At 38.6% G+C, this 12,162-nt stretch overlaps 1 protein-coding gene across 1 annotated transcript; it reads left to right on the forward strand.

Moving 5' to 3' along the window:
• The first annotated feature begins 583 nt into the window (after positions 1–583).
• On the forward strand, positions 584–11,770 carry LOC138851655 (uncharacterized). Its single transcript, XM_070081002.1, has 6 exons — positions 584–649; positions 5,070–5,176; positions 5,322–5,424; positions 5,536–5,669; positions 6,369–6,546; positions 8,065–11,770. The coding sequence occupies exons 1-6, from the start codon at positions 584–586 to the stop codon at positions 8,188–8,190; spliced, it is 714 nt and encodes a 237-aa protein (XP_069937103.1). The 3' UTR covers positions 8,191–11,770.
• The last annotated feature ends 392 nt before the right edge of the window (positions 11,771–12,162 follow it).

Genomic DNA, 12,162 nt, shown 5'->3' on the forward strand with positions numbered 1-12,162 from the left:
CACTTAGTTTATGGTTTCTTCTAACACTGTATTTCTTTTTTTTAACATTATGTTTAGGTGCTGGCTTGAACAAAACTGATGGATAATGTTAGGCACTGAATAATCAGTTGCTGCATTACTGATAATCTACTTTACAGAAGTCCTATAACAGGACTGTTTAACATTTTTAACTTGGGCAGGACTAAAGGTCTTTTCCTTTGTTTCATGAACATTTCTCTCATAATCTCTACCTTGGTTAACATTCTGTACCATAACAACCTGAGCTACAAACTTCGTTGTTCAACACACTTATTACAATTTTTTGCATTTTGATCCACAGTTACATTATTTCTTCCATCAACATTATCATCGCCAAAACTGTCTTGTTTAAACACCGGCCGTCTCCCACGAAGGTAGTTACCCAAAAAAGGGAAACACATTTACTATCATTCAATAGTTGTTTTGTCAGAAGTGTGCAGACATAACAAACTCAAATTTGGCTAACTTGATTTTCCCAGAATCCCTTCATAAATGTTACCTTGCTCACACTCCAACAGCACTTCAAGCCATTAAAACCACTTGTCTCCATTTACTGCAATTTAGCATGCTCACACAAGCTTGTTTGATACTCGAGCCCTTAGCACTCAAAACCTCCTCTACCAGCTTCCTGGTAATACCCCCTGTTTCCCTCCTTTCCACCATAAATTAGCAGACACACTTTGGTCTGCATATTCAGCTTGAATTTAATAATATTTTCTGATTATTGATGAGAGGTTAAACTTTTTTTTTTCAACAAGTCGACCGTCTCCCACCGAGGCAGGGTGACCCAAAAAGAAAGAAAATCCCCAAGAAGAAAATATCACTTTCACCTCACTCACACATAATTACTGTTTTTGCAGAGGTGCCCAGAATACAACAGTTTAGAAGTATATACGTATAAAAATACACAATGTATCCCTCCAAACTGCCAGTATCCCAAACCCTTCCTTTAGAGTGCAGGCATTGTACTTCCCATTTCCAGGACTCAAGTCCGGTTATATAAAATAACCGGTTTCCCTGAATCCCTTCACTAAATATTATCCTGCTCACACTTCAACAGTTCGTCAGGTCCCAAATACAATTTGCCTCCATTCACTCCTATCTAACGCGCTCACGCACACTTGCTATAAGTCCAAACCACTCGCCCACAACACCTCCTTTACCCCCTCCCTCCAACCTTTTCGAGGACGACCCCTACCCCGCCTTCCTTCCCCTACAGATTTATACGCTCTCCATGTCATTCTACTTTGATGCAGTCTCTCTAAATTACCAAACCACCTCAACAAACCTCTTTAGCCCTCTGACTAATACTTTTATTAACTCCACACCTTCTCCTAATTTCCACACTCTGAATTTTCTGCATAATATTTACACCACACATTGCCCTTAGACAGGATTTTTATTATCACACCGGCCGATTCCCACCAAGGCAGGGTGGCCCGAAAAAGAAAAACTTTCACCATCATTCACTCCATCACTGTCTTGCCAGAAGGGTGCTTTACACTACAGTTTTTAAACTGCAACATTAACACCCCTCCTTCAGAGTGCAGGCACTGTACTTCCCATCTCCAGGACTCAAGTCCGGCCTGCCGGTTTCCCTGAATCCCTTCATAAATGTTACTTTGCTCACACTCCAACAGCACGTCAAGTATTAAAAACCATTTGTCTCCATTCACTCCTATCAAACACGCTCACGCATGCCTGCTGGAAGTCCAAGCCCCTCGCACACAAAACCTCCTTTACCCCCTCCCTCCAACCCTTCCTAGGCCGACCCCTACCCCGCCTTCCTTCCACTACAGACTGATACACTCTTGAAGTCATTCTGTTTCGCTCCATTCTCTCTACATGTCCGAACCACCTCAACAACCCTTCCTCAGCCCTCTGGACAACAGTTTTGGTAATCCCGCACCTCCTCCTAACTTCCAAACTACGAATTCTCTGCATTATATTCACACCACACATTGCCCTCAGACATGACATCTCCACTGCCTCCAGCCTTCTCCTCGCTGCAACATTCATCACCCACGCTTCACACCCATATAAGAGCGTTGGTAAAACTATACTCTCATACATTCCCCTCTTTGCCTCCAAGGACAAAGTTCTTTGTTTCCACAGACTCCTAAGTGCACCACTCACTCTTTTTCCCTCATCAATTCTATGATTCACCTCATCTTTCATAGACCCATCCGCTGACACGTCCACTCCCAAATATCTGAATACGTTCACCTCCTCCATACTCTCTCCCTCCAATCTGATATTCAATCTTTCATCACCTAATCTTTTTGTTATCCTCATAACCTTACTCTTTCCTGTATTCACCTTTAATTTTCTTCTTTTGCACACCCTACCAAATTCATCCACCAATCTCTGCAACTTCTCTTCAGAATCTCCCAAGAGCACAGTGTCATCAGCAAAGAGCAGCTGTGACAACTCCCACTTTGTGTGTGATTCTTTATCTTTTAACTCCACGCCTCTTGCCAAAACCCTCGCATTTACTTCTCTTACAACCCCATCTATAAATATATTAAACAACCACGGTGACATCACACATCCTTGTCTAAGGCCTACTTTTACTGGGAAAAAATTTCCCTCTTTCCTACATACTCTAACTTGAGCCTCACTATCCTCGTAAAAACTCTTCACTGCTTTCAGTAACCTACCTCCTACACCATACACTTGCAACATCTGCCACATTGCCCCCCTATCCACCCTGTCATACGCCTTTTCCAAATCCATAAATGCCACAAAGACCTCTTTAGCCTTATCTAAATACTGTTCACTTATATGTTTCACTGTAAACACCTGGTCCACACACCCCCTACCTTTCCTAAAGCCTCCTTGTTCATCTGCTATCCTATTCTCCGTCTTACTCTTAATTCTTTCAATTATAACTCTACCATACACTTTACCAGGTACACTCAACAGACTTATCCCCCTATAATTTTTGCACTCTCTTTTATCCCCTTTGCCTTTATACAAAGGAACTATGCATGCTCTCTGCCAATCCCTAGGTACCTTACCCTCTTCCATACATTTATTAAATAATTGCACCAACCACTCCAAAACTATATCCCCACCTGCTTTTAACATTTCTATCTTTATCCCATCAATCCCGGCTGCCTTACCCCCTTTCATTTTACCTACTGCCTCACGAACTTCCCCCACACTCACAACTGGCTCTTCCTCACTCCTACAAGATGTTATTCCTCCTTGCCCTATACACGAAATCACAGCTTCCCTATCTTCATCAACATTTAACAATTCCTCAAAATATTCCTTCCATCTTCCCAATACCTCTAACTCTCCATTTAATAACTCTCCTCTCCTATTTTTAACTGACAAATCCATTTGTTCTCTAGGCTTTCTTAACTTGTTAATCTCACTCCAAAACTTTTTCTTATTTTCAACAAAATTTGTTGATAACATCTCACCCACTCTCTCATTTGCTCTCTTTTTACATTGCTTCACCACTCTCTTAACTTCTCTCTTTTTCTCCATATACTCTTCCCTCCTTGCATCACTTCTACTTTGTAAAAACTTCTCATATGCTAACTTTTTCTCCCTTACTACTCTCTTTACATCATCATTCCACCAATCGCTCCTCTTCCCTCCTGCACCCACTTTCCTGTAACCACAAACTTCTGCTGAACACTCTAACACTACATTTTTAAACCTACCCCATACCTCTTCGACCCCATTGCCTATGCTCTCATTAGCCCATCTATCCTCCAATAGCTGTTTATATCTTACCCTAACTGCCTCCTCTTTTAGTTTATAAACCTTCACCTCTCTCTTCCCTGATGCTTCTATTCTCCTTGTATCCCATCTACCTTTTACTCTCAGTATAGCTACAACTAGAAAGTGATCTGATATATCTGTGGCCCCTCTATAAACATGTACATCCTGAAGTCTACTCAACAGTCTTTTATCTACCAATACATAATCCAACAAACTACTGTCATTTCGCCCTACATCATATCGTGTATACTTATTTATCCTCTTTTTCTTAAAATATGTATTACCTATAACTAAACCCCTTTCTATACAAAGTTCAATCAAAGGGCTCCCATTATCATTTACACCTGGCACCCCAAACTTACCTACCACACCCTCTCTAAAAGTTTCTCCTACTTTAGCATTCAAGTCCCCTACCACAATTACTCTCTCACTTGGTTCAAAGGCTCCTATACATTCACTTAACATCTCCCAAAATCTCTCTCTCTCCTCTGCATTCCTCTCTTCTCCAGGTGCATACACGCTTATTATGACCCACTTCTCGCATCCAACCTTTACTTTAATCCACATAATTCTTGAATTTACACATTCATATTCTCTTTTCTCCTTCCATAACTGATCATTTAACATTACTGCTACCCCTTCCTTTGCTCTAACTCTCTCAGATACTCCAGATTTAATCCCATTTATTTCCCCCCACTGAAACTCTCCTACCCCCTTCAGCTTTGTTTCGCTTAGGGCCAGGACATCCAACTTCTTTTCATTCATAACATCAGCAATCATCTGTTTCTTGTCATCCGCACTACATCCACGCACATTTAAGCAACCCAGTTTTATAAAGTTTTTCTTCTTCTCTTTTTTAGTAATTGTATACAGGAGAAGGGGTTACTAGCCCATTGCTCCCGGCATTTTAGTCGCCTCATACGACACGCATGGCTTACGGAGGAAAGATTCTTTTCCACTTCCCCATGGACAATAGAAGAAATAAAAAAGAACAAGAGCTATTTAGAAAAAAGAGAAAAACCTAGATGTATGTATATATATATATGCATGTGCGTGTCTGTGAAGTGTGACCAAAGTGTAAGTAGGAGTAGCAAGATATCCCTGTTATCTTAGCGTGTTTATGAGACAGAAAAAGAAACCAGCAATCCTACCATCATGCAAAACAGTTACAGGTTTTTGTTTCACAGTCATCTGGCAGGACGGTAGTACTTCCCTGGGTGGTTGCTGTCTACCAACCTACTACTTAGTTGCACTTAGTGTCCTTTCACCTAACATAGCGTCGGTAACTCTACCAACATTAATGCTATTTGCAGGTGGTATCTCATTTATTTGCCCAGAAACTTCAAGCTCCATCTAATTTTTTCCTCTTGCGAGGAAACCATGAAGTTAGAGACATCCAACAAATGTTTACATTTCAACAGTAAGTATTTTTCTTTGCATTTAGCAGTTACATAAGGAACTTAGTTTCAAGCATGTATAAAATGATTTAATGAATATGTGCAGTAAAGGACTTGTGTTTGTTAAGCATGATAAGGAATAACTAAAGCCTTCATATTTTCTTGCAGGGAATGCCTTAAGAAGTTTGGAGCACGCCATGGTATGAATGTTTGGAATGCAGTAAATGATGCTTTTGATTGTATGCCGCTTGCTGCTCTTGTTGATAAGAAGGTATGATATTTTCTTACTCGTAGTTTCATTAAAATATTTGTACTGAGTAAATTATTCAAATATATAATGACTCGCTTGGACTTTCCCTATCGATTTTTTGCTTGTTTGCAGATATTCTGCATTCATGGTGGAATTCCCAAACTAGATGGATGTTTGAGCGAGCTTGATAATATCCCGTGTCCTCTACCTACTCCTGAAACACAGAGTAGTTTAGCATGGCAAATGATGTGGAATGATCCAATTGCGTAAGTCTGCATATTTATGGTCTTACGGTTGTATTTATGATATCTAGGTATACAGTAGCAACAATGCCACATGGGGAGCTGGATGGCAGCTCTAAGCCTTTCTTGCTGGCCCCAGTGCTTTGTCAGGAGCTTGCAATATGAGGAAATTGAAAAATGAGATGGAAAACCCAGAAAACCACTAGCATGATGTAGCTAAGGCGAGCATCTGACTGATATTTTCATTGGCTGCATGAAAGACCTGGAGCTGCTATCTGACTTTCCCTTTCCTTGTGGCTTTGGTGCTGTTTATTGATTGCTTGTTTGTGACTGCTTACATTAATTTTTAAGGTCAATGGCCTTCTGCCAAGGCAGAATGACATAGAGAAGAAAATGCATTTACCTGTCTTGAAAATTTGTGGCAGTCTTTATTGGTGTGCTAAGATCCTGATTTGAGGTGGCCATTCATTCTACTTTGTTCGCCAGGTTTGTAATCACTACAATTTATTCTAGCTGCTGACTCGGTACTGTCTTGGATTTCTTTTTCATTTCTGATAAATGGTTACTCAGTAACCATTTCATAAATGGTTACTCAGTAACCATTTATTCAACCATTACTAAAGTCTTAAGTTTTTCTGTAACCTTCATCATCTTCCATTTGTATTTGGGAATGTACACATTTCTAATTTTACACACTCATAAGAATTAATTTTGCGTTTACAGAGCTGAGGATATGACTGATGATGTACTAGAGCAACTGGTAGGAAACAAAGGATTTGCCTACAATGAGAAAAGACAAACTGCATGTGTTTTCAATCGGGCTGCCTTTGATAGCTTCCTCAAAAGACACAGTCTTACTCATGTTGTCAGAGCACATGAGGTCAAACAAGCTGGCTTTGAGGTAAACAATTTTAGGTTTTTTGTTCACTTTCCTTCTGTGTATTTTGTTACTGTCTCATAATAAAATTAATAGAATTGCCTTTAATGTTCATTCAAAACTTTAATCGTTAAAATAAATTATATTAAGCATTTAATAGGATATGATATTAAACAGGGAACACTGATCTGCACTAAAAAGACTAAATTTGTTCTTACTCTTTAAAAAGTAACAATGGGTTGGAGGCATATATTCAGTAATATGTGGCAGAGCCCAACCTGATCAGACTGCCTGCCCCTAGGCCTTGAGGAAAGTGAGAGAGATGCCTATTGGCAGATGCACTGGGTGCAGCAAGGCTTTGGCAGGGAGCCTGCTTTTAAATGGTATAGAATTATGTGTATACTACACAAGTATCGCTGTTGACAAAAACCCTGCATTTGACAATGGTCCAGGATGGACAAAAACGTCATTCTAACGTTCCAATCTGAAGTGCAGGTTTTTGGTGAATTTCTTGCTTTTTTTTTTTTTTTTTTTTTGTGTTCAGTTTCAACTCATTTTTACTACACACATACTCTGATTATTCCCTCAACTTCAGTACCTTCTCTTTTCCTTCTCCCCAAAGTACTGTTATCAGCATCAAGCAACTGTGATAACTCCCAGGTACTACTTGCTTACAAACAAACTCCTGCAACTAGTCATTGTCTAGCTTAGGGTTTTCACTGGGTTTCTAACAGATCTTCATATATGAAGTATGTGATGACCTAAGCAGCCTTTATTTGTTCTGTATGGAGCAAACTACTGTATAATGGTATTCAGTATTTACAATTCATTTGGTGTTTCATAACACATTTTGAGGATAACCTGATAAGATTGTTTGCTCATGACAATGAGTGTATACAGCGTAAAGACTGAATAGCATGTACTTGCTGTACTATGAAATATAATAATTAAGGCAGCTTTCATAATAAAAATATACTACTGGCAAGCCTTCAGAGCTGCTCCTTGTGTATACAAGGCATCCCATGTGACCCCTCTCTTTTTTCTTTGAATGAAAGTTCCTGGTTGTAGCAAGCAAGTGGATAGGTTGTTTTGAGCCATGCTGTCCTTGTTAACAAAATCAAATGTTGTCTTGTAACACTTGTCATTTGATGATTTTCCAGTAATAAATGGTTTGGGAACAGAGTAAACAACTGGTTAGAGCTGTATTGTGACAGAGGCAGTGCAGTGTTAGAATCATTGGACCCACTGTGGAAAAAAAAAAAATATACAGTAGCTATATTAAAATTAAACAGAAGCATTCTAGGTCCTATAGCAGTTATACTAAGGTCAAAGAGACCATTAATCCTTAGTTTTTCAGTACATTTTGCAAACTGCATTGATCACATTTATAGAATGCATTGTTTTCCTGAAATTACCAATAGAAATGGAACGTCACATAATAATCCACATAAATTAGATAAAACATGTATATGTTTTGCCTATATTTCATTCTCATTATTTAGGGTTGGAAGTAGCATAGTGTCATTTCTTTTTCTTCTACAGATACAACAGGGAGGGCGCCTTATGACAGTTTTTTCTTCCTCTCATTACTGTGGGGGAAGCAATGAAGCAGCATGCATACTTGTCCACAATTATCGAATGAGAGCCATTAGAATTGACACATCATAAAATTGTTTTTTACCTTATTGGCCATCTCCTACTAAAGTAGGGTGACAAGTATATACAGTGGACCCCCGCTTAACTATCACCTCCCAATGCGACCAATTATGTAAGTGTATTTATGTAAGTGCATTTGCACGTGTATGTTTGGGGGTCTGAAATGGACTAATCTACTTCGCAATATTCCTTATGGGAACAAATTCGGTCAGTACTGGCACCGGAACATACTTCTGGAATGAAAAAATATCGTTAACCAGGGGTCCACTGTATATACATAAAAACACAATTTGAAAGTATCATGAAAATTTAATGTTAAAATGCCAATAATTTTCACATTTCTGGATGGTAGTTTGGTGTATGTGTGTGTACACATTGTATATGTACATATACTGAGTTATAATTCTTGCTCCATAAGCCATGAGTGTTGTAAAAGATGACTAAAATGCTGAGAGTAAGGAGCAGGTAACCCCTTTTTGTATTCAGCTACTAAAAAGATAAAAGAAAATTTGAAGGTGTTTAAATGTGGGTTGGTTTAGTACAGATGAAAAAAATAAAGTCATGAACGGAGAGGAGCTGGATGTCCTAGCACAAAACAAAACAAAGCTAAAGGGGTGGAAGAATTTCACTGCAGGAGAAGTAAACAGAAATAGATCAGGTGTACCTGAATCAGCTAAAAGAGTAGCAGCAATATTATATGATCAATTATTGAAAGAAAAGGGTGGGTATAAGTGTTTAAATTTAAGAATCGAGATGGGATGAAAGTGGATTATAGTATTTATACACCTTGGGGTGAGGTATGTTGAGGAGGAGGAAGGATTTTGGGAGATGTTAAGACAATATTAAGGGAGTTTTGAGTCAAATGAGAGAATAATTGTTGTGGGCGACATAAATGATACAGTGGAAGAGACTGTTTTAGGTGGTGTAGAAGGTAAGTTTTGAGTGCCAGGGGTAAATGATGATGGGGAAAGGGGGAGAGCGGTAATTGTTAGAGTGGTTGGGATATTTGTTCAATATGTGCATCAAAGAAGGAACAATACCTAAGGATTGTCAGAGCTATGCACATTATATTCATGGGGTCATTTAGCACCTCAGAGCTATGCACATTATATTCATGGGGTCATATAGCACCTCAGAGCTATGCACAGTTCCCTGTATAAGGGGACAGAAGTGTGTAAGAATTACCATGTAAAGTGTAGGGTAGAATTATTCAAAGAATTAGGGGTAAGACAGAGTAAACTTACAGAAGATAAAGGAATATTTTATAAGGGTAGGGGATGTGTAGACAAAGTGCTTACACAACCATATATTGTAAGTAAACAACACTGAGATGAGGATAAGGAGCTGTTTGTTGCATTTTTGTATTTAGAAAAGGTACAAGATACAGTGGATAGTGAAGCATTGTGGTGGATGTTGCACATGTATGCAATAGGTGATAGGTTACTTAAAGCAGTAAGTTTTTTTTATGCAGTTTAAGGCTCAGGTTAAAGTATGTAGGAGAGAAGTGAGGGGAGCTATTATTCAGTAAAAGTAGGCCTGAAAGGGATGTATTATGTTACTGTTGTTTACTATATTTATAGATTGGGTTGTAAAAGAAATATTAAGGTGAGGGATTAAAAGATGATGAACATAATATAGTATGGGTGTTGTCACAGTTCTTCCTTGCTGATTACAGTCCTTTTGAAAGATTCTGAAAAGAAATTGCAAAGGTTTTTGGACAATGAATTTGGGAGGGCATGTAAAGTTAGGAAATTAAAAGTGAACATAGAAAAGACCAAAGTGATGAGAGTAACAAAAAAAAATTTAAGCAGTGAGAGATTGGAGGGAGTACAAAGTGAGTATGCTTAAATATTTGGGAGTGGACATGTCAGCAGATGGGTCTACAGAAGATGAGATGAAACAGAATATTTGAGGGGCAAAAAGGTAGGTGGTGTGTTGATGTACCAGGGTATAGTAGTACTTACACTTTTTATATGGAAGCAAGGCTGAGCTTTGAATGTTGCAAAGGAGATGGCTAGAGGCAGTGGAAATGTCACATTTGAGAGCAGTGTATGGTGTGAATGTTATGCAAAGAATTCGGATCATAGAAATTATATTATCAAAGGGTCACCAAGGATGTAATTCAGAGAGATGAGGAAGGGTTGTTATGGTTAGGACATTGAAAGATTGCAACAAAATAAGATAATAAAAAAGTTTATAAATCTTGGGTGCAAGGAGGGGTAGGGGTTGTCCCAGGAAAGGTTGGAAGGGTTAAAGAAAGTTTTGAGTGCTAGGGAGTGAGTGAATGGAGGCAAGACATTTATAATTATATAAGCCACACATTGAATCCATTGCTTTCTTTTTTTACAAGGATTAAAATTAACTACCAAAAGATTAGAAAATTTTGCATATTTTTATTATGTGGGAATCATTAATCTAGGGAGGATGGGAAAGGTCATATACACATATTTAGGGGAAAGTGCCAAACCTATAGGGGATCATATAGCATATGGAATTATTATTATAATCAAAAAGAAGCGCTAAGCCACAAGGGCTATACAGCGCTGCATAGCATATGGAAAAAGGGCAGTAGAGAGCAAATGTGTGAAATACCAACATGACGGTAAAAGAGAAATGCGATACAACATGATTCTCTGATATTTCACACTTGGTAGCCTTTATCAAATCATAAACATAAATCTAGAGAGGGCAGGTGAGCATACATATAAAGTAATTAGAAGTGAAGAGCCAGGGAATGTGCAAGATACATGGTGTAGGGTATGACTTGTTTTGGGTTTACAGGTCTATTGCAGTTTTGCTGTGTGGAAAAACTAAAAGCTTCCTGTCAAGGGACTCAGCTATGTTGTTGAAATTCTTTGATGTGCCGATTCTATATTTCTGAGTTTTCTTCCCATGTTGTTAATCAAGTGGTTGTGGGAGTCTGTGTAAAACACAGGTGTTTAAGCTGTCACTCCTGTTGGTGTTATGGTGGGCATGGGACGTTTCACCTACAGGAGTGACAAATTAAACAGTGCCTGTTTTGCACCAAAATTACCACAATAACTTGCTACTCATTAGTTGAGATCCGCAGATGTAGAATCTTGGAATCAAGACTCCTCGGTGTGTCCAACAATTTCAACCAGAATAGTAGCTTTCTACAGCATGCCTGAGTCCCTGGCAAGAAAAGCTTTTAATTTGTTTTCTCCACATAGCAACAGTTTCAGAGTAGCACTGCAGTAGACCTGATCCAAGCCTATCTTGTACCTTGTCTCTTCACCACTCTGTGGTCCCTATATATGCTCACCTGTTCTCTCAGTGTATCTGTTCATGACTTGATAAGTCTACAGGATTGACATATATACTGGATTATGCTCTCTATGAAACAGGAGGTAATCAGGGTTAAGCCAAGGCAGGGAAGGATATCTTAATTCCTTGGATTAGGAGCCGGTCACCAGGAACAAGGCAACCCCTTCCCTTAAAGTAGTACTTTTGTGAATATAATGTGAATGTGCCCTGCCTTGACAAGATGTAGCTGTTAAGGTAAAAAACTAAATATTTTGTTGTTAGATATAGGTACAAATTATATTCACAAGAGTGATAAGCCAAGTACAAATTCGTGCTGTATATCAATATTTTAAGTATTAAATCACTCTTAAGTATGATTCTCTCTTTTCTTCATATTTCCTCAAAAACTTGAGAAATTGCTTGTGACCCAATTTAACTGCAATATCTTGTGCAGTTTGTTTCTTCTTATTCTGCTGTTTCAGTGGTACACCCAATATCAGCAGCTGATGAGCAAAACTTACATCACCCTGAAAATATGGAATGTCTTACTAAAAAAAAAATTTTTTTTTAACCCTTTGAGAGTTGAGGCCCTCTCCTAAACTCGTTCTCAGGATCGAAAAATTCTCAAAAAAAAAAATTCTTGTGAAATGATAGAGAATCTTTTTTCAATCATAATGACACCAAAAGTATGAAAATTGATGGAAAACTTACAGAATTATG

This window comes from Cherax quadricarinatus, unplaced genomic scaffold (assembly GCF_038502225.1).
Source record: "Cherax quadricarinatus isolate ZL_2023a unplaced genomic scaffold, ASM3850222v1 Contig1424, whole genome shotgun sequence".
Taxonomy (NCBI): Eukaryota; Metazoa; Arthropoda; class Malacostraca; order Decapoda; family Parastacidae; genus Cherax; species Cherax quadricarinatus.

Excerpts from the sequence above, each read along its gene's own strand:
- LOC138851655 (XM_070081002.1), top strand. The coding sequence starts at position 584 with ATGCTCACACAAGCTTGTTTGATACTCGAGCCCTTAGCACTCAAAACC. Across the intron at positions 5,425-5,535 it reads CTGCTCTTGTTGATAAGAAG|ATATTCTGCATTCATGGTGG; the intron begins GTATGATATTTT and ends GCTTGTTTGCAG. Across the intron at positions 5,670-6,368 it reads ATGTGGAATGATCCAATTGC|AGCTGAGGATATGACTGATG; the intron begins GTAAGTCTGCAT and ends TTGCGTTTACAG.